The sequence below is a fragment of the Sus scrofa genome, chromosome 10, assembly GCF_054392235.1.
Source record: "Sus scrofa isolate SSC_HxYL_T2T_F1_AM1 chromosome 10, Sscrofa_HxYL_maternal_Yorkshire_Landrace_v2.0, whole genome shotgun sequence".
NCBI lineage: Eukaryota > Metazoa > Chordata > Mammalia > Artiodactyla > Suidae > Sus > Sus scrofa.
Window position 1 is genome coordinate 69,621,553 of NC_139392.1, and position 23,862 is coordinate 69,645,414.

Below are 23,862 nucleotides of genomic sequence, written 5' to 3' on the forward strand. Positions count from 1 at the left end.
CAGGCCAGCCAAACCCAGGAAAACATTTGAAGTGCCTGCCTTTGAGATTGTCCTAGGTACCTGAGTGGGGGCACCTTGAGGGCATAAAAAAATCATTTTAGCTTCACGACACAGTCAGGGACACATCACCAGCATCTTCTACATAAGACGTCAGAAGAGAGTATATTGAATTATTTCTCAAGTCTTCACAAAAGACTCAGGAGGAAGAAAAACATATCTTTCAAATTGCAGAAACTAGTAAACAAAAGATCAATCTGACTTGTTTAAGTGAGTTTCCTGACAAGGGTGTGTACCACACCCAGATCTTAAAATTTCTTCTGATTTAGGTGGTAGCACAAATAGTTGGATATATAGTTATAGGGATATATATAGTTTTAATAGATTTATTCAAAATTGCATTAACTTTTTGGTGTTTTTAATCTCCAGTCTTTTCTGGCTTTTTGTTCTTCACCTCTCCGTTTTATAGCATTGGAATAACATTGTATATTATTTTGGGGTCCTCACGTCTTGATATCTTTGAAGATGTTCCCACCTCATGAAATCGTCTTCCCAGATGTTAGCTTAGCATCTTTCAAAAGTATGTTCCCTATGGAGTTCCCATTGTGGCCCAGTGGTTAACGAATCTGACTAGGAACCATGAGGTTGCAGGTTCAATCCCTGGCCTCGCTCAGTGGGTTAAACGATCCGGCGTTGCTGTGAGCCGCAGTGTAGGTCGCAGACGCGGCTCGGATCCCGTGTTACTGTGGCTCTGGTGTAGGCTGGGGGCTACAGCTCCAATTAGACCCCTAGCCTAGGAACCTCCATGTGCTGCGGGAGTGGCCCTAGAAAAGGCAAAAAGACAAAAAAAAAAAAAAAAAAGTATGTTCCTTAAAATACCAATCCCAGAAGTTATGTTCTGAGGTGAGAGCTCCATAAAGACTTACATATAAGACCAATGATGAAGGGAAATATTGCGTATTATTTCCTTCTCTTTGAAATACGTATAGGCTCACAACGTACAGGCTTGGAGAAGTGCTGCAGAAAAGAAATCTGATGCTTAGAACAGCATCAAATTTATCTCACCATGCAGCCCCTTACCATGTACTACCAATTACTGCCTTTAATTTTAGTCTAAGTTTCTCTACTAAAAATGCCATGTTGAGCTTTGATTTAGAAATTTTTCTACTCTTAGAGCTGCAGTTTCTCCATTGGTACAACAGGAATAATACAATCTATCACCAAGGTTGTTACCTTGATTCAATGAAATCATTAATGCAAAGAGTTTAGCATGGAGCTGACACAAAAGTCATGCTCAATGAACATGAGCTATTTTTAAAGGACATTTTCTATTCTATTGCTTTGAATAGGTCATTTTACTTTTCAGAACTTGCTTTTTGCATCTACAGCATTAAACCTAACACTGACTCTAAAGGCTTCAAAACTCTTAGCTAAGGAAACAAAACTAAGCAGTCCTTGAATGAAACCAGAGACATACATACATAAGCTAATTTACATAAAATAGTATACTCATCTTCTAGACTCTTTTTGTTAGGATTCCATTTAGCAGTTGTGTATCATTCCTATGTTGAAATTTATAAGGAACCCTGCTGCACCCCTGTCCCCCACCCCCACCCCCAAAGGTTGCCCATCCAAGAGTTTATCTCCCAATCTGGTCAGGCCAGCTCCCCAGGGGGGTCAGGGCCTCTGTGCACAGGTTGCTGCTGTTTCTCTCAGGGTGAGAGCTTCATGCAATAAGAGTCAAATGATAGGTAACATTCTGCATTCAAAGTAGCAACAGAGCGTAGGAAGACACAGCACTATGTACTAGCTAGAACACTGGCTTCCACGTTGGAGGATCCAGATGCTAATCTAAGACCTGCTATTAGCAGCACGATCCTATAGAAATGATTTCATCTCTAGGCCTTAAGCACCTCTTAAACTTAAGAGGTACTTAACCAAGGTCTTATGCAAGAGGTACTTACGCTTAAGGTCTTACCTTGCGCAGACCTCTTACACTTGCTCTAAAGAATTCTTTTTCCCCCTCCCTCTTAGACCATTATGAAGAACCAAATAAATTGATGGTATGCTGAAAAATCTTTGGTAATTGCCAAGTGGCCTACAAATATAAGGAAGAAGATACTATTTCATTTCAATCTCACCACAATGGTTAGGAAGAGCGTATGTATATTTGTCCCCAAAGAACACATGGAAACAAAAGATTTATCACCTGTTCAAATCATGCAGTTGATCATAGAAGATTTGATTGCTGGTCTAAGGCCCTCTAGACCTTTTCTTAAATAAGATATATATATACATTTTTTTTTTTTGGTCTTTTGAGGAGGGGAGCTCACCTGTGGCATATGGAAGTTCCCAGGCTAGGGTTTGAATCGGCACTGCAGCTGCTGGCCTACACCACAGCCACAGCAATGCAGGATCTGAGCCACATCTGTGACCTACACCAGAGCTCACGGCAATGCCAGATCCTTAACCTAATGAGCAAGGCTAGGGATCGAACATGCATTCTCATGGATCCTAGTCGGGTTTGTTAACCACTAAGCCATGATGGGATCTCCTAAATAAGAAATCTTTATGAGAAAACCAAAATTCACCCATTTTACCTATTTGTCAGTAGTTTTTTTTTTTCCCCACCCTTTTAAATTTATCTTGCTATGTTTTTTTCAATTATCCTAGAGGCTGTCTAGCACAATACAAAAATTTAGAAAGTCTATGATAAGTTTGAATTATTTTAAGATAAGAAATGTACCTATATTATAATTTTTACAGTTATAAACTTTTATAGTTTTCTCAAGTTTTCCCTTACCTGCACCCCCACTGAGGACAAAAAAAAAAAAAAAAAAAAAAAAAAATTCAATAACACCCAGAATCTTTAAGAAAACTTGCTTATATAATAATCGTAATATAGTGGTTAAAAGTGCTGGCTCCAGAGTTAGATATGATTTGGTTGAACCTCAACTCTGCACTCAATTCTTAACTTCTATGAGCTTCTGCTACCACCTCAAATGTGGAGATAACATTTACCTCCAAATACTGCTTGGAACAGATAAATAAGCCATATAACCAAATTTACTGAGTTCTTACTTTGGCTCAAGTGCTTTACTTGCATGATCTCATTTAATCCCTACAAAATCTTAAAAGATGGCTTCAGTGCATGTCATTACATTTCAATAAATGTTAGATATATTTCACACACACACAAAAAAAACCCGAGTATGATTCTTAAAGATTTAGAAATAGTTTCCAGGAGTTCCCTGGTGGCCTAGGGGTTAAGGATCCAGCATTGTCACTGCTGTGGCTCCAGTTACTGCTGTGGCACAGGTTAGATCCCTGGCCCAGGAATTTCCAGAGGCCTCAAGTGTGGCCAAAAAAAAAGAAAAGAAAGAAAAAAGAAATAGTTTCCAGTGTAGGGTAGAAAACTGGTTGCCCAAGTAGGATGACTTAGGTCCTAATTACCTCCATTGTAACATAAACAATACACTGGGTTTATACTAGCTGTTTAATCTTTCTTTCTCTTGAACAAAAATACTGAAAACCCAAACTTAAAAAAAAAAAGACACGGAGTTCTCACTGCAGCTCAGCAGAAACAAACCCAACTAGTATCCATGAGGAGGCAGGTTCAACCCCTGGCCTCACTCAGTGGGTTAATGATCTGGCATTGCCATGAGGTGTGGTGTAGGCCACAGAATCAGCTCGGATCTGACATTGCTGTAGCTCTGGCAAAGGCCAGCAGCTGCAGCTCTGATTCAACCCCTAACCTGGGAACATCTGTATGCCATGGGTGTGGCCCTAAAAAAAAAAAAAAAAAAAAAAGAGGAAGAAGAAGAAAAGATATGCTATCTTGATATCTGAATAAAAAAGTGCTCCTTTTTTTTTTGGCCACGCCCACAGCATGTAGAATTTCCCAAGCCAGGAATATAACCATGTGACAGCAGCAACCTGAACCACTGCAGTGAAAAAGCCAGATCCTTAACCCACTGAGCCACAACAGGGACTCCCAAAATGTTCCCTCCTTTTTTTTTTTTTTGTCTTTTGTCTTTTTAGGGCCATATCTATAGCATATGCAGGTTCCCAGGCTAGGGGTTGAATCAGAGCTACAGCTGCCGGCCTACACCGCAGCCACTGCAACGCCAGATCTGAGCCATGTTTGGGACCTGCACCACAGCTCACGGCAACACCAGATCCTTAACCCACTGAGCCACGACGGGAACTTCCCGAAGTGTTCCCTCTTGAATAATTTCCCAGACTCCATCTTTTTGTCCTTTTCCAAACACCATTCTTTCTCCCTCTTTTCGCAGAAATACTAGCACGTGTATATGTGCATATACACACGCACACTTCTTCATGTCAGGCTTCTGGGGGACACAGTTGCGTTTTTCTCCAGCATCTAGTAACCACTCTTCCATCTTAACAGAATTCTCTTTGCCTTTATTTTCTTGGACTATTCCACAAACTGCGCTCTTTTCAAATAACTCAACTTTCAGGCCTCACTTAAAAAGCAATGGTTCTTGGGAGTTCCCTTCGTGGCACAGTGGTTAACGAATCTGACTAGGAACCCTGAGGTTGCAGGTTCGGTTAGGTCCCTGGCCTTGTTCAGTGGGTTAAAGATCCGGCGTTGCCGTGAGCTGTGATGTAGGTTGCAGACTCGGCTGGAATCCCAAGTTGCTATGGCTCTGGTGTAGACTCGTGGCTACAGCTCTGATCAGACCCCTAGCCTGGGAACCTCCATATGCTGCGGGAGCGGCCCTAGAAAAGGCAAAGAGACAAAAAAAAAAAAAAAAAAAAAAAAAAAGGCAATGGTTCTTTAGCATTCTTTTTAACAATATTCTGCATAATAGTTTTTCTTACTTCATGGGAAAAAAAAATTCAAATATAGAGGAAATAGTCTAATTTTATAATAATATTGGCTCCATTGTGTGAGTTTTTAAGACCATGACTATTATTTTATGTATATTTTTGGCCCCACCCATGGCATGGAGAAGTACCTGGGCCAGGGATCGAACCCATGCTGCCGTTGTGACCTGCGCCACAGCTGCAGCAACTCCAGATCCTTTAACATACTGTGCTACATGGAAGCTTCCTAAGACTATTTTTTTAAGAGCAAGGAGCTTTTTAAGCCATGTTACATTTTTATAATTGAGTCATCAATAAATTAAAAAATAATTCATGCTAGGTTATCTCATCTGTACTAAATAGTTATTTATAAGAATTTTAAAGAGGTAGGTTCCAATCCTGGCTTTGCCACCAACTAGCTGTGTGACCTTGATCTTAATTTCCCGGGATCTCAGTCTCCTCAACTTTGAAAAGAAGAACTAAGACTTAAGGATCCCTTCCAACACTTCCAGCTCTCAAATTTTATGATTATCTCCCCAATTCTATAGTTAGTAGGAAAAAAAAAAAAAAAAAAAGGTATACATGAAATTTTCTAAATGTAAAAAGTTAGGAAAAGAAAATTAAATTCAAGACATGTGATTTCTCTGGAAACTGTACCTTTAGTGTTTCCTGACTATTTGTTTACATGGTATAGCAGGCCCTTAAGATGAGTATGAGAATAAATAAAGTCCTGGAAGATTTGCCTTTGGGAGTGTACTTTCAATGAGTGGGTCAGAGATATAACAGTGTTAGTTGATAATTGGTAACAACTGATGCTTAAACAAAAGGTTCTTAAAGGAAACTTTTTGGTAGAAATAGTCCTGCCCCAAGTGTGGTCAAATGTGATCTGAAAAATCCATGTAGCTACACACATATCATTTAAAGTGGAAAATAAAGATTTGGCATTAATGTGAAAAGAAAGATACAAACTTTGAAACGAAAGGTGAAGCAGAAATGGTCAAAATAATGAAGTCTGGGAATAAAAGATCTGAAATTCGTCTGAGAATCTCACTGGAAAAATGCAGGGAATTTCTATATGATAAATTAAGAAAATAATTGGCATGATATTATTGTCCAGGTACCGAGAAAAAAAAAACATCACACAGCAGCAGTAACAACAGCAATAGTAATAATTTAACCAATTTAACAGTTCAAAATATAATGAAATCATGAAGAGTACATTTAAATTTTACATCAAAAAACCTGATTTTGTTTTATAAACTATATATATAAGTTTTCCTAACACTTGTTTCATTTATTAGGTCCCATCTCTGTGAAAGCATTGTGTTTTGAACCATGGGAGATACAAAAGAAAAAGATGTTATTGCCTTTAATGAAATTAATTCCTGTAAAAACACACAGGAATTAAGTTTTTTGTCCTTTGTGTATATTCTGGAGTATCCTCGTTCAAAAGGAACATTTACAATAATTTCATATCTTTACATTTTCAGGTTTACAAAGGATTGAAATAAAATATACAGGAAATGGGAGTTCCCGTCGTGGCGCAGTGGTTAACGAATCCGACTAGGAACCATGAGGTTGCGGGTTCAGTCCCTGCCCTTGCTCAGTGGGTTAAGGATCCGGCGTTGCCGTGAGCTGTGGTGTAGGTTGCAGACGCGGCTCGGATCCCGCGTTGCTGTGGCTCTGGCGTAGGCCGGTGGCTACAGCTCCGATTCAACCCCTAACCTGGGAACCTCCATATGCCGCGGGAGCGGCCCAAGAAATAGCGACAACAACAATAACAAAAAAAAAAGACAAAAAGACAAAAAAAAAAAAAAAAAAAAAAACCAGGAAATGTTTCATAAATCTACAGAGTAGTTTGTTTTCATCTCTTTTCATGATATTTAAGAACTAATTTTCAAAGATAATATGAGAAAAAGAATGTATGTATATGTATGACTGGGTCACTTTGCTGTACAGCAGAAACTGGGACAACGTGAATCAACTATACTTTAATTCAAACAATTACTTAATTTAAAAATAAAATGAGAAAAAGAACTACTTTTCAGGTTAATGATTTTAGATCAAAAGTTTTCATCATTTCAGATGTTCCTTAATGAAGTTGGAAATCAACATTCTACAATCATGGACTAGTCAGCCATTGATTTATGTGGCTATTTAAAGTGACAACTAGGCGTTCCCGCTGTGGTGCAGTGGGATCTGCAGTGGCTCTGCAGTGCCTAGATGCAGGTTTGATCCCCAGCCCAGCACAGTGAGTTAAAGGATCTGGTGTTGCTGCAGCTGTGGCGTAGGTCACACCTATCGCTCAGATGTGATGCCTGGCCTGGGAACTCCATATTCTGTGGGGCAGCCAAAAAAGAAAAAAAAAAAAAAAAAAGAAAAGACAGTGACAACTAAAGGGTGTTGTAGCAATGACAAGGAAAGCACACACAACAAGGAGAAATGAGAGAGCAGAGAGCAGACCACCGGGGACCCACCCAGGGATCATGACCTAAACATGTATGATGAACACTGAAGAATCAGGAAGGAACAGGGAGAGAGAAGAAAGTTCCTCCTTCAGTATGCAGAGGGTAAAGCAGTGTAATAGCATCTTCCTCACACACTTGAAGAGGAAGAGGTTTTCTGGTGGGTGAAATGTAGCTTTTGCATGGTAAACTCCAGAGCTAAAGAGAGTCTACCTCAAAATTTCCAATTTCCAACTCAACATCACTCACCATCCAAACTTTTAAAAAAGCACCAGAAAAGGAGTTCCCATCTTGACTAATGGATCTGACTAGCATCCATGAGGACGCAGACTCAATCCTTGGCCTCGCTCAGTGGGTTAAGGATCTGGCATTGCTGTGGCTGTGGTAGAGGCCGGCAGCTACAGCTCCAATTAAGACCCCTAGCCTGGGAACCTCCATATGCTGCAGGTGTGGCCCTAAAAAGCAAAAAAAAAAAAAAAAAAAAAAAAGTACAAGAAAAATCTGACATTTAGTGTAGCTAGTCTCGAATTTTATTTTTAAATTTCAGTGTTCAGTGGCTTGAAGTGGGATCTCAGTTCCCAGATCAGGATTGAACCCAGGCCACAGTAGTGAAAGCACCAAATCCTAATGGCTGGACCACCAAGGAATTCCTTTAAATTTAGCTACAAAGAAAAAAAAAATAGCTTTTAAATAAAATTTTAGAATCATAAAAAAAACCCCAAAAATTGAAATTCTGTATATTTGGTAGTTAAAATAGAATATATATTCAAATTTCTATTCATTATTTAACTCATCTTATTTTCAAGATTTTCCCCACTGTTTTGCTAGTTCCTTTTACACAGGGTAGCTGAACAAGTGTACTTCCAAAAAAAAAAATGTAAAATCTTCATTAAAGTATAGTTGATTTACAATGTTGTGCCAATTTCTGCTGTACAGCAAAGTGACCCTATCCTACATATATACACATTCTCTTTCTTATATTATCTTCCATCATTGTCTATCCCAAAAGACTGGATATAATACGACCTTATTGCTTATCCATTCTAAATGTAATAGTTGGAAAAATGCAAAATCTTAAAGGCATAATATAAAGATGTATTTCCAATTGAAATGCATACTTTAAAAATTTATATGACATCTGAGTTCCTAGTCATTTGAATGGAAATAATACATAGAAAAAACATCTATTTTTATGCTCTCAAATGAACAGCAATGTCATGCTGCCATTAGCCAGCCTGTTACTTTTCTTTTTTTCCTGTTTAAATTACTATTCACTTTGGGGGAAAGAATACTAAACTATTATCAATATGAGTAGCCTTATAGATATGAATTCATGATTGCCAAGAAATACTCAACATAAGCAAATAAATCCCTTAGGCATTCCTTCAACTCTGCAGTGCCCTCATGCTGCCCCCTGCTGCTCAGTGTCCACACTTAACTGAAAATTGTCCCAAACTTTCTTTTTTACTTCTCTTTACTCTTCTCATCAACACTTATCTGGCCAGAGATCCAGACCCCTAGAGTTTTCCTCTGCCAGGTTAATGGGTAAACAGGTTAATATAAGAAAGATGTCACCTCCTGCCTCCCCACCCCGTTTGCCCTATCACCATTTTCTGGCCAGTTACAAGCATTTGAACAAATGCTCTATGGGCCTTAACTGACATCCAGATTCCCAAGCTTGGGATTCCAAACCCTCCCTGTGCTGGTTCCAGGCTGCCCTCGTGAGTCTGTCTTGCCAAATCGCTAACCCCCATGCACTCCTGCCTACACTCTACCCACATGGACGTCTGGCTGGTATTTTCAAGTGCCATAGTGTTTTCTCTCCTCCTTGCCTAAGCTTACACTGCTTTTTTTACCCCAAATGTCTTTGCACAATTTCCAAATGTCGAAAGCCTACCCATCTTCCAAGGCTCTGGTCAAAAGTACCTTCTCTGTAAAGTTTATCCCAACGCCCAAATGCTTCACTTCTGTTGTCCCTTTAATCTTTTAAGGCTCTGGACAATGTAGTTGTTTTGATGTAGAAGCAGCTCAATAAAGATTATTAAATAAATCCTTTAAAAAAGTGAAGAGCAGTTAACAAAGGAACCTTATTTCTTGGGAAGGCCAGCTGACTTACTGACTTTTGGAAGAGCACCTGGAGAGGGTAATAGGAACCCCACTACCACAACAACCTTCCACCTGAATGGGGTGATCTTTTTAATTCCCGTCACACCGCATAAGGCCTATTTCGATCCCCGAAATCAGAAGTGTCTATGAGAAAATGAACTTAAAGCACATACAGGTGCTTATGTCATGTCAGGCATTATTCTAGATTATTTATTTATGTGTCTATTTGTTTGTTTTTACGGCTGCACCCATGGCATATGGAAGTTCCTGGGCCAGGTACTGAATCCAAGCTGCAGCTTCGACCTATACTGCATTTGCAGCAACACCAGATCCTTTAACCCACTGCACCAGGCCTGCAGCGACTGCTCCTATTTGACTTCTAACCCAAGAACTTCCATATGCCACAGGTGCCACCATAAAAAAATTTTAAAAATAAAAAGGAGGTAACATCCCAGACTGACTGTCTGGTAAGTCATAACTCTTTCCTTAGGAGGTAAGGAAAGAGATCTTTTAACTTCAAAAAGATTTAGAATAAGTACAGAAATGTTTTTTATTGTAAGTAAGTGTTCTCTTGAAGAACCTTTGACCCAGTGGAGTAGGAGGTCAGCCTATTACACTCTTAAGTAGAACTCCTACTAAGTTATAGGCAGTGTTGACCCACTAAAGAGAATTCAGAATCACCATATCTTAGAGGTTAAACTTATGAATGGGTAAGACTTTTTTAACTTCTTGAAAATGTTTGCTAAGGTACCAAAGTAGACAATCGGATCCAGTCAATGTATAAATGTATATTAAAAGTTGGGAGGGGTTTAATTAAATTATGCTATAAGTGAGACCACGTTTTAAAGGATCTTGATTTCTAAAATTTGCAAGATTCATAAATATGATAAGATTTGTAAGATAAATTTTAAAACATAAGAAAGAACTACCTATGGGTATATTTCAATTTCATAGTTTTTTAAAAACTCAAATTAACTGAAGAATATTCTTTCTAGATACAGGACTCACTCTTTTTTCTTTTTTTTTTTTTTTTCTGTTTTTTTTAGGGCTGCACCTGAGGCATATGGAAGTTTCTGAGCTAGGGGTCAAATTGCAGCTGCAGCTGCTGGCTATGCCATAGTCATGGCAACACCAGATCCTTAACCCACTAAATGAGGCCAGGGATAGAACCACCTCCTCATGGATCCTGTTTGGGTTCTCAATCCACTGAGCCACAATGGGAACTCCAAGACTCACTCTTGAGTGCATCGAGTAACTAATAACTCAAGCATGGCAACTGAGCTGTTTCTCTTCCAAATAAAGTTGGCATTCATTAGGAAGTCAATGCATGTTGACAGAGCTGTCCAGTTATTCTTTCCATTTGCACCTTCCTCACTTCCTAGCAGACGGATTGTCGCTTTTGAAAGATTGAGATGAGAAGTAGCAACACTATCTACGGACCTTCCCAATTTTTGCTTTAGCAGCTTTCTTCCACAGTGTCACCAATTCTCAGCCCTAACTTGAGTGTATTAGGATTCTGTGGACAGCTTTCTGAAAATATGTATGCCCACCACCTACACCAGCTAGAATCTCTGAGGATGGGGTGCAGGAACTTTGTGGTGGTGGTGGTGTTGTTTATTTTTGCTATTTTAGGACCACACCCACAGCATATGGAGGTTCCCAGGCTAGGGGTTGAGTCAGAGCTACAGCTGCCAGCCTACACCATAGCCACAGCAATGCCAGATCCTCAACCCACTGAGTGAGGCCAGGGATCGAACCCACATCCTCATGGATCCTAGTCGGGTTCATTCACCACTGAGCCACGAAGGGAACTCCCAGAATTTTATTTTTAAGTTTCTTGGTGATTTAAAGTGCAGACAGAGTTGAGAACTGCTGGTCCACAGTGTGAGCCTACCATGGTCTAAAGTTCCCGTAGAACTTTCTGCAATTATGGACATTGCTATATATTGGTTTGTTTGTTTGTTTGTTTGTTTTCTTTTGTGGGCTGCATCTGTGGCATACAAAAGTTCCCAGGCTAGGGGTTGAAATTGGAGCTGTAGCTGCTGGCCTATACCACAGCCACAGCAACGCAGGATCCGAGCTGTGTCTGTGACCTACACTATAGCTCACCGCAACACCAGATCCTTAACTCACTGAGCAAGGCCAAGGATCGAACCCACATACTCATACATACTAGTCGGGTTCATTACCCACTGAGCTACAATGGGAACCCCCAGTTTTAGGCTATTTTAAATGAACCGAATCTATCATTACACAGGTGTTGAGCGACTCTTTTTGATAGTGGACAAAACCAGTCCAAACTTGTCTCTTCAGGGTCCTTCATCCCAGCCTCCTGATGAGGCCTCTGGTGGATAGAAGGAGAGCTCCAAGCTTACACAGGCTTCTGGGAATGTTAAGGATGTTTCTTACTCATTTAGGTTGGAGGTTAGCTTCTTGGACTTCATACTTCAACAAAAAATGAGCAAAAAGTCTTAGAACTAAATATTTCTCAAGTCTCAAAGCAGTGAACCCACTGAACTCTTGGAAAGTTCCTCTTTGCTCCTTGGAACTGACAGTGTTTTTCAACTGGAGGTTGTGACCTCTGTCTTGGGAGGATGGAGAGTTTCCAGTGGATTGAGGCAGTGGCCTGAGTTTCAGAGCTAAATATAGGTCACTAGCATGGCAGCCTCTCTTTCTCTGTCTTATCAAAACCATGTCCTTTTAATGAATGTGGATCATCAGTGGTTGGTGGGATTAACTCTTGAGAAAAGCCAGCAAAATGTCGCAGATACATAGTGTTTTTCAAATGTAACTGGCTGTTGGGTGCAACTAAGTTCTATTTTTACTTGCTTCTAAAAATAATTTGTATGAGTTCCTGCTGTGGCAGTGGACTAAGAATCCAACTGCAGCAGTCTGAGTCAATGTGGAGGCACGGGTTTGACCCTCAGCCTAGCTCATAGGTTAAAGAACAAAGCATTGCTGAAGCTGCAGCATATGTCACAGTTGTGGCTCAGATTCATTCCCTGGCCCAGGAACTTCCATATGCCATGGGTATGGCCATAAAAGCATAATAATAATAACAATAATAATAATTTGTAAATTATGGATTACTACTTTTTAAGTTAAAAATACACACATATATGAATTGCTGGAAAAATAAATCTCAAGTGTGTTCATGTTGAGGCATAAGAAGAATCCTCCTTCATGTGATCGCTCAGCTCTCAATGAAGCTGTCCTCACAGCTCAGATCCTGCATTGCTTTGGCTGTGGTGTAGGTCAGCAGCTGTAGCTCCGATTTGACTCCTAGCCTGGGAACCTCCATACGCCATGAGTGTGGCCCTAAAAAGCAAAAAAAAAAAAAAAAAAAGTCAATGAAGCTGTCCCGACCACCTATTCAATTCTACCTATGTATTTATTCATATGTATTAAATGATACCCTTTAAAGTTCGGTGTATTTCAAAGTCAAAATATTTACCATGGCAGATACCAGTTGACTCTCCAGAGCAATGTCCCAGAGGGTGGTCCCCAGACCAGCAACATCAGCAATATCTGGGAGCTTGGAACTCCTCAGGCCCCATCCCAGACCAGCTGAACCAGGAACCCCAGGCGGGGGCCCAGCCCCCCGTCTTTTACATGGTCCTGGTGCACACTCAAGTTTGAGATCCACTAAGCAGAGTACACTAGGTCCCCCCCAGAATGTCCCAGAGGGGACCTTTCCTACATCCTGAAGACCGTAAAGATGGAAACATTTTGTACATAAAATTGACCTTGTACGTTGTGAAACAGAAGCCAATATTCTCTTTTGACCTAGTGTTATAAATCACGAATTCGCTCACTTCAACAAGGCCTCACTAAGTTTCTTGTCCCTCTAGAAATTCAGCTTCTAAAAGAATTTCATGAGATGTTCCTGAAGAGAGATGATGCGGTACATGTGTCTTCAGTAAATTCAACATGCAAAAACTCAGCTACATACAACTGATCAATCAGGTGGGCATTGCTTATTTAAGAAAGATTATTAGATTTATAAAGTTATTCACTAGAGGATTCATTTACACAGGGATAGCATACAGTGCATTTAAAATATGCTGACTGGCGTTCCTGCTGTGGCACAATGGGATTGGCTGCACTCTGCAGCACCAGGACGCAGGTTCGATCCTCAGGCCGGCACAGTGGATTAAAGGATCCAGTGTTGCCGCAGCTGTGATATTGGTCATAACTGCAGCTTGAATCTGATCCCTGGCCTGGGAACTCCACATGTCACAGGATGACCAAAAAGAAAAATAAAATGCTGATTTATAGCACATAAATTTACAAATATCCAATGTGATAGTATAGAAGCATAGGTAGGTACGTAGACTCTGATTTCAGACTTCCTGGGTTCAGACGCCAGCGTTTTCGTTTACTGTGTAACCTGAAGTGAAACTTTAAGCCTCAGTTCCCTCATTTGTAAAATGGGTATACTAATTGTGCTACCTCCAAAGTTTGTGTGAGGATTTAAGGAGATATTTACTAAAGGTAGCATTTAACCTAGAGGCTGGAACATAGTAAGCTCTAATTAAATGTTTATTTTTAGTTTTTCTAAATTAGCTGCTTCTATAACCAGTCTGGTCTCTATGAAAACAGATATTCATGCTTTGTCATTCAAGAACTGTTTTTTCCCTTTTTTGGCCACCCCACAGCATATGGAGTTCCCGGGCCAGGGATCAAATCTGAGCCACAGCTGTGGCCTATGCTGCAGCTGTGGCCACACTGGATCCTTTAACCCACTATGCCAAGCCAGGGATTGAACCTGTGTCCTGGCACTGCAGATCCCATTGCGCCACAGCAGGAACTCCAAGAATGTTTTTACAAAGCAGTTAAAGTTTACACAAAGCAAATAGGAGGAGCCACACTGAGCACTGGATGGATACTCAGCAGAGATTCACCCTCCCAGGAGCTCTTAAGGTAACTTCAGTCTCCCTGTCAGTGACAGGGTTTAGGTATGAGCATTTCTTATAAACCTGGCCGAAGAGGTATGAGAAGCAGTGTACTGTGGTCTGTGGGAAAGAATTTCTCCTCTTCTAAAAAGACGCATAAGAGGGAGTTCCCGTCGTGGCGCAGTGGTTAATGAACCCGACTAGGAACCATGAGGTTGCGGGTTCGATCCCTGGCCTCGATTGCTCAGGGGGTTAAGGATCCGGCGTTGCCATGAGCTGTGGTGTAGATTGCAGACAAGGCTCCGATCTGGCACTGTTGTGAGCTGTGGTGTAGATTGCAGATGCGGCTCGGATCCCGTGTTGCTGTTGCTGTGGCTCTGGCGTAGGCCGGTGGCTACAGCTCCGATTAGACCCCTAGCCTGGGAACCTCCATATGCCGCGGGTGCAGCCCTAGAATAGACAAAAAAATAAAAAGATGCATAAGAGAAACTCTCCTCCCTTTGGAAATTGTAATGTCAGGATACGATGCTTAGGGTTACAGCAGAAAGACATTGCTGACATTACCGTAATGTAAGAGAATGGGACCGACAAGGAACTTGATAACATTGCTGAGCTATTGAACCAAACCTAGAACTCACTAGCTTGTCTCCTGATTATTAATTTAGTTAAAAATAATAAATGTCCTCATGTTTAACACCATTGTCTGTACGATGCTATATTAGTTCAAAAGCAAGCTAAACGATATATAATGCAATTAATTACTATCTTAATTGGTTCTATGACAAAATAATTTGGTGACTTTATTCTGGAGGTCATCGTAACCACACATAGAGAATTCTTAATGCATAGTTCCTTCTCTTCCGATTCATCTGTATACAACAGCTGTCTTACTTTCCTGCTCCATATCTGATAGGCTTAACTAATTAACCATTAGCTAAATGTCTAATTCTATTATCTTCATAAGTTAAAATATAAATGCTTATTATACAAAATTTCTACTATATAAATATCATTAAAATATTTCAGAAGATTTCAAAACAAAAATAAATATTTTAATTCTGATATAATCCTTTAGCACTGTAATTGCATTTCCCAGCTCCTTTTCACAATTTTTATTTACACTGGCAATTATTTCATGCCAATGTGAGCACAATAATTTATATAAAAAAGAGGCTTTACCCCATTAAAAAAAAGTTTTCCTTCAATAGAACTTACAAGGACACATCCCAAATGTGATCACCAGAGTGATCCTCTCCTTTCTTCTCAAGCAAAGTAGTTAAAGTTTTTTTTCTCACTCTGCAGTTGGAATTTTCATTAGGTAACCGTCTTTTTATGTAGCATCTATTTGGGCTACATCTAAATTCTAAGGGCTATTTTCTCCTCATTGTGTCCCAAATAATGGTCTTTCAATAGGACACATTAAATCCTATATAAACAGACTGAATTTTTTTTTTTTTAAGTCTTAGGGAGTTCCCTGGTGGCTCAGTGAATTAAGGATCTGGTGTTGTCATTGTTGTGGCTCAGGTTACTGCTATGGTTTGGGTTTAATCCCTGGCCCAGGAACTTCTGAGTGCTGTGGGTGGGGCCAAAAAAAAAGTTTTACCCCAGAAATCTTATTTTGCCTTCTTTCCCAGTTAGGAACCTCCCACATCTACGACCTCATATTTAAAATATTTTTAAAATGTTGACCCACATTGGGGGAGTTCCCGTTATGGCTCAGCGGTTAACGAATCTGACTAGGAACCATGAGGTTTCAGGTTCAATCCCTAGTCTTGCTCAGTGGGTTAAGGATCCAGCGTTTCCGTGAGCTGTGGTGTAGGTTGCAAACGCAGCTCGGATCTGGTGTTGCTGTTGCTGTTGCTGTGGCCGTGGCCAGCATCTATAGCTCTGATTAGATCCCTAGCCTGGGAACTTCCACATGCCACAGGTGCGGCCCTAGAAAAGACAGAAAGACAACAACAACAACAAAATGTTGAACCACATTGGACTGTAAACTCCATGAGAGCAGGGATACTTGTCTCTTTTTCTTAATTTTGTATCCTAGCATTTTTGCATAATTGTATATAATAGGAGGGAAATTTAGAACAAACAAACCCCCAAGTAAAAATAAATGTTGAATAAATCAAGTATAAAGAACACTCCTTTCATCTTTTTCTTTCTTTCATTCTTTTTTTTTAAGGGCCGCACCCGAGGCATATGGAGGTTCCCAGGCTAGGGGTCGAACCTGAGCTATAGCTGCTGGCCTACACCACAGCCACAGCAACACCTCTGGGACCTATACCACAGTTCACAGCAACACCAGATCCTAAACCCGCTGAGCGAGGCCAGGGATTGAACCCGCAACCTCAAGGTTCTTAGCCAGATTCATTTCCGCTGCACCATGACGGGAACTCCTCATCTTATTCTTAAATCATTATCTTTGCTTTACTTTCCCCTTAGAGCCTCCATTTAAGAATCTTTTTGGAGAGATAAGAAGAAGAAAAAAAAAAAAAAAAACCGCAAAACACCCATTTGGTTTCTTACTCTCTTTCCCCATCTCTTCCTTTGCAAAACATGTAATGATTGGTCCAAGAAACAGTACAGGTAAGTATACACAAAAAGGTGGAAATAGAACCATACAATGTCAGGTCTGTATTGAATTTGGTGTTCAGAGGATAAAATTTTAAGCTATTTTTCCTTCTTCTAAAAAGTTTACTCCAAGGTCTACTAAATTGGTCCTGGCTAATATTTCCAGCATTTCATGATACGTCATCTTACCATCGCTGTGTTTCTTCTCTTTGTTACTGGATCTTTCCCAATACGTCGACTAACCTGAAAATTTCCCCAATCTTGAGCAATACTAATGAATACAAATTAATAAACTAGGAAATTATATTGGCTCACTACATTAAGTCTACATAAAAATTTCAGTTTATTTCCGTTATTGATTAAGCTCATAATTTCAAGTTCATTTTTCTGAGGTTTATTGTTTGAAATTTGATTTACAGATTCTCCATGTCATTGACATCATTTATTTCTTCTTTCTGTAAACTGTTTTTTTTTTTTTTTTGGCCATTTCACTACTCATTGACCCCTCCCCTCCATCAGAGGGATGGGCAGGATGAAAAAAATGATAACGATATTTTAACACAGTCAATTTTGCTACTTGCTACTATCTCTGATAAAAAAGGTGTGCAAGAAAAAAATATGTAATCGTTGTCTAAAATGACATTTCAAGATTAAAAAAAAAAATTTTATTGTCCATGATCTAGCAACTGTCACTATGGAAAACTGAGTTAGTTCTCTATATACTACATTTAATAAATACAGATTTTTTTCATGATAAAACATAGTTTATTATAATAATTCTAATCATAATCTCACCAAACTCATGAACTAAACACCTACAAAATGTTGCCAATTTGGAAAAAAATTAACGTCCAAAGAATCAAGAGCTAAAATGAAGCACAAGGTGGATTTAAAAATGGAGAATAATATAAAACAATGAATTGGTTTTTGCCTCACAGATTTTAAACCTCCTCCTTTAGGGATATAAGAATCACACAGAGAAGAATATCTTTAACATAAATATCTATGGATGATTTCGAAAAGTGAAGATGTAACTATAATGATTACTCATAATCAATGATGTAATAGTCGATGATGTAGGAGAACAAAGAACATTGCATAGCTACATACGGACTTCACAGCATCAGTTTGTTTTTAAAAGGGGGGCTACATTATACAAACATTTTTAGTTTTCACCAATTAAAATGCAAAAAAAAATCACCAGCTGAATAACAGAATATTTTAGCAATAAAGTATATTTTATTCAGTAGATTAACTTCAGAGAACTCAACTCTCCAGCACAGAGGGTTAGATCATGTATTTACACCTGCAGTATTTTAGTCTAGAAATAATCTATAATGCCAAAACTAGGCTTGATGGGGGCATTGAAATTTTATGAGGAGATAAAATGTTACAGTGAACAGTCTCAAATTTTTATAGCCAAGTATAAACAAAATATAGGCATAATACACAATTGTTGTTGAAGTTCAAGGGTCCTACACAGATAAATAAATTATAGGGACACCAAAATCAGAAATACTATTCCTAGGTATTTTCACACATTCTTTTATGTCAACATTTTAAATGATTAGTGAAATGAGCATTTACATATTTCAAAGTGAGTAAAAACACTTACTATATTAACTCCAGAAATTTTTTACTCTCTCAAGAAATAATGTATTCAATCATATGAAAAGGTTGTCTGGGATACTATTTCAGTTGTTTTTGTTTTATTTGGCAAAATATTTAGGTACAATCACTGATCTCTACTACTTTCTTTTTCAATTAAGGACATATTTATTATCTCCATAAATAACTAAGGACCAGTAAAAACTATGTCATATCATAATGTACATTTTTGTTCTTGGGAGGCTTTGGGCCTAAATCCCATATTCTCTAATCAGATAACTCCCAATAAGAACAAAGATGGAAAAGATTTACCCTGCATTTAAATACATGAATACCAATATCTTTAAATTTAAAAGCAGTAGTACACAGATTCTTAAAAAAATTATCTCATTCAAAAATACTTGCTCTTTTCAAACAAGGAAACACATAAATTCAACCAAAATATCACTTTGAAATAAAACAAACAACAATGTAGGCATTATTACCTAGAAAATTCCCAGGAGAAACTTAGAATACTTATTTAAGAAATCCCTAGGTTCAAAATGAAATTCAACTTTTACAATGTTCAGTGAACTAAAACTCCAACATTTTGTTAGAAAGAAGACATAAGCACGGATGGTATTGTGAGAAGGAAAATGCAAGACGTTTCTGAGGAAAGAGAGAGTAAACTGACAGCTTATTATGGAAGAAATTTTGATCTAGAGATAATCAGATCAGATAAAACACAACTGCAAACTGCATGCCCGTCCCTGCTGCTCCTGGACGGGTTGTGACGACATGTCTGTTCTCACTCACAGTTCACAGTTCGCAGAAAACATTAAAATAACACAAACCGAATAATTTCCTCGCACCAAATCGAACTTTCTTTAAGGAAATAAAGGGAGAAGATAATAGATCAAATCTTGCCCCACCTCTTTTTTTTTTCCTCCTTTTTTCTTTTAGTGAAACTGACATAAATTGTTGAGGAGAGCTACAGCGCCACCAACACAGATCAATGCAAAACAAAAAAGATCTCCCACCGTGGGCAAAAAGAAAAAAAAAAATTTTAGAAAAATGCCAAAAATTACAAAATGTCTCCCCAATGTACCTTTTTTGGAGAAAAACAGGATCTGCAAAGATTACCTAATGAGGGGCTACAGAGAATGACTATCATGGAACCCAAGTTTAGATCTGATCAGCAAATAAAAGATCCACTATTTAGTAACAGCCATAACTTAATATAAACCCGGTTATGTCAATCTCCACCTTCATTATACCAAGGGCAGCTTTTCTGTAGTTTGTATCCAAGTAATCCATCAAGAAAACCACAATAGGCCTATTTAAAACAACACAAAACCAAACTACATCCCTAGTTTGCCTGCTGATCATTTAGTCCTGGACAAATTAGGTAATACATAATTTTTATAAAGAGGATATGCACATATTTGGCATCACCAACATTGCTGGCACAAAACAAGTCCATCTTGAAATAGCTGAGTTCCCCTTAGCTCGCAATAATTAAAGTATAATTTATATTAGAAATATTTAGCTTGAATCACAGGCTGAAAAAACAAAAAACAAAAAACCAATTTCTTTCTTTCAGTAAAATTTAACCAGACAAGATTAGGTGGAAATGTGCAGAGATCAAAGCTAAAGAAAAAATACAAAGATTGCTTTTGTGAGAAGAAACACAATGAAAATCCTTTCTTAAAAATCTGAGTGGCTCCTTCCAAGACGTAAGGACAAAAATGTTTAAAATTACAAACTTACCATTCGTGGAGGCAAAGAAGAAGCCAGTCCTGGAAAAAGCATTGTAACAATATAGGCTGGATACTTGTGTCTCTAGAAACAACAGCCTCCAGGCAGCATATGGAGCTTCCAACATCTTTTAAAATATTTGGGAAAGAAAAAGTCAGACTTTCTTCCATGGTCGATGGCTGAATGGGGTGGCTTCCCCAAGATCTGTGGGCGTTTGGGAAAAATCGGAGAAATATCCACGGAAGATTCAAAGCAGAGGAGGCAGCGGCAGCCAGAAGACTCTGGGGTTAACAACTTTGCGATGGCGAGCAGGCGGGCTCTGATTGGCTGGGAGGCCAGCGTCCCCACAGTCTGCACTATCCCCCCGCTGCCCCCGCCTCCTGCAGCTCGGAAAAAAATGCAGTGTGAGTGCCATTTTACACTGGGCTTTTAAAAACACAGCCACCCAAATGACAAAGTCTGAGCTCGCTCTGAAGTGACACTGCAAAACAATAGCGCCCACGACTGCCTGCGAGCTCGCAAAAAGGCCCCTTTGATGGCCTAGGGAACACGCTTCTTTCTTGCTTATGGGTTTTTAGGGACTAACTAGCACGCTCTTCTTAAGCAGATTGTCATTCACAAACGTCGATGTCTAATTTGGATACAAATGTGGCCGTTGAAAAATGAATTCTATCGAAACATATTTGATTGGATAGCCTGAAGGTACCCGGAAAAGCCATGCACAAAATTCACACCGTTTTCAGCTCAGGGAGCTTAAAAAAAAAAAAACTCCTTTAAAAAAAAAAAAAAAAAGAATTGGTTAGCCGTAACAACTGCCGTTGGTGCAGGAAATACAAATAAAATAATGATTTTAACCGTTACACTCAAAAAACAATAGGCATCCTTTTTTCCCCCCACCCCCCTTCTTAAAAATTGTTTCAGAAACCTTTACTGGCTGACAGATTTCTACCACTCAGCCTTACAAACAAAATGGCTGTGGTACTGAATTTTTTTGGATCCTCCCACTGTGGCTCCTCCCGGCCTCCAGGAAGTGGTAAAAATCCAAAATAAATACAGTACTAAAAGTACATTGTCCAGGCTGAAGTCGGTGAAGCTTTTGGTAAGGGGGGGAGGGATTTCTTAGAAATGTGCTGCTTTTTTATTAGTCTTTTTTAAAAATTGTTTTGGAAAGAATATCAATCACTAGAGATTTACTTGACTGTAATTTGAACTTCCTGCTTTACATATTTATAAGGTCTTTCACCTATCTTGGCAGGCTTTCAAATTAAGTGGGCTGGGAAATTTGATGCTGTGTGTCTAGTTGGGAGCTGAGTCAGGTATTTGGTGGTTGCAGCTGGGCTTTCAAATAAAAATGAAGTCGAAAACTTAAAAAAAAAAAAAAAGAATCAATGTGAAATGAATGCAGCAGTGTAGTTGATTGTAAATGTAAAGCCACCCAATCAGCAAATATCAAAATGTGTCAAATTCCACATGGGTGTGTTAATAGAACACATTCGGTATAAACTTGTTGGCCAGCCACACTTCTAGGGAGCCAGGGGTAAAAAGGGGTTCAAAGGAACTGGCCAAAGAAAGGAGTGGGCAAGTATTTGCCTTCTATGGACCCCTCCCCCACCCTTACACACACACACACACACACACACACACACACACACACACACACACACACACACACACCCCTTCTGGTATTTCTATCTCTGCCTAGCATTTAATAGGTAACATTCTTAGAAGAACTATGGTTGGGGGACTAATTTATTGTCTAAATCTGGACATTTTTGAGAGTGAACTATTTTTTTTTTATTTTGTAATCTCATCAGTAGTTACCGGATGAGAGTAAATTTCAATAACATTTATGTGATTATAATCAGGAAAACATCCTTAAGAAGTCCTCTAATGAAGAGAATAGACTAAAATTCCCAAGAAAAGAAAATTTTAAGCAGTTTTCCTTCCAACAGAAAAAAGTTGCTAGGGCCAATTTCACTATGTACTATTTTGTCTTTCCATCACCTGAGCTCTGTCCTTTTCACTCCCATCCCTTCAACCCACCCTTAAATATACACATGGATTCGTATGTGTATATATACACACACACACACACAATTATACATAGGTAATTATATATGTACATTCATATGTGTATATGGATGTACATGAATATATATACTTTTATAACCTATAGATTAGGCTATTCTGTGCATTTTCCACAATAGGCATATTTCTAGTTACATACTTCCCTACAGCAGAATTTTCTTCAGATATTTTGAGACAGTAGTCATGAAATACATGATGTGAACAACATTCATTTTGGTAAAGATAAAATGTAAGGTGAGATATTTTGGAAAAAAATATCACCAAAAGACACAGGATAAATAATTTCAGGTTTATTCCAATAGTTCTTGAGAGTTTATAGAGTAGCTGGGTGCTGGACAAGCAGGAAGTTTATCTCCTTCATGAAACTCACAGTCTAGTGGAAAGAGAGAAACAAGTCAGTAAACAAATACATAATTGCAAATTGTAATTGCTACTAAGAAATAAACAGCAAAATCTTTCAGAATAACAGAGAGGGGAAACACATAGATAAGGTGGTAAGGAAAGTTGTTTCTAAGCACATGGAATTAAGGCTAGACTTGGAGGATGAGTAGGAGCCTGACTTGAAAAATACAAGAGAAATAACAGACAAGGAACTGCTTATAGCATGTGCAAAGGCCCTGAGACTGAATGGAGCTTGGAGTGTTCCAGGAAGTAAAATGAGGCCCATGGCCATGCAGCATGTTGAGAGAAAGGGAAAATGATGTCAGAGGAGGTCAAACAGGTAGTGACATCTTGCTGAAATTTGTAAGCTATGGAAAGGAATTTGACATCCAAGCAAGGGATTTTCTTCAGAAAGTAAAATATTGGAAGTTAAGAGTTTGGAGGTTTGGGTGATGGTACAATGCAAGGAAGCAGTGGGGAAGTGGAGAAAAAACTCCATGCTAATTTTGAATTTACATAGTGTGTCACAGTGTTTTGGTATTGTATTTTTTAAAATCCCCATTGTGGTTATAGCCACTGATTAAGACTTAGTCCATAAATAAATAGGAGTAAGATACAAATATCTTAGATCCGACACATTATTGGTAAAATCAAAAGAAAGAATTCAGGCTACTCTTTGCCTCAGTTTTGTGCTTCTCTCTTCAGTAGAATTGATCAAAAAACCTCACATTTCATATGAGTTGAACAAGGTTCAATTAACAATTTTTTTTAAACAAATGAGGCAAAACATTATTAAGGCTAGAAGTTAACTACTCTGATTGGAATAAAACCAGTTAATCTTCTTGAATTTACTAACTTGTTATTAGCAGTCCAAATCCTGGACACACGTGGGCAGAAACAACATGTTCAATTTCTTAGATTCTAAGACTTAGAAAAATTTAAAAATCAGACCAAATCAATGATGGGGAATCCTTTGAATAAGCTTTTTTTTTTTTTTTTTTCCTGCCACATTTGCAGCAGGTGAAAGTTCCCAGGCCAGAAATTGAACCTCGCCACAGTTGCAACCTGTGACACAGCTGCAGGAACTTCCTGAATGAACTTTGGTAGTAATAGGAGTCTCTAGAAGCAAATCAAATTGTGAACCAATTACATAATGTAGTTTTTAAGATCTTTAGAACTGTGTGGGG

General features: G+C 38.8%; 1 protein-coding gene across 8 annotated transcripts in view; it reads right to left on the reverse strand.

The window, feature by feature from the left end:
• The window catches only part of EPC1 (enhancer of polycomb homolog 1), a 111,536-nt gene extending 91,067 nt beyond the window's left edge, over nt 1–20,469 (reverse strand). For all 8 annotated transcript variants that reach the window (XR_014817844.1, XR_014817842.1, XR_014817843.1 and 5 more), the window contains exon 1: nt 20,219–20,469. Coding sequence is in view for 4 of the 8 variants with exons in the window: in XM_084980137.1 (XP_084836263.1) it covers nt 20,219–20,260 (42 nt within the window). In the remaining 4 variants the exon portion in view is untranslated. The remainder of the gene's footprint in view (nt 1–20,218) is intronic.
• Between the last annotated feature and the right edge of the window lie 3,393 nt (nt 20,470–23,862).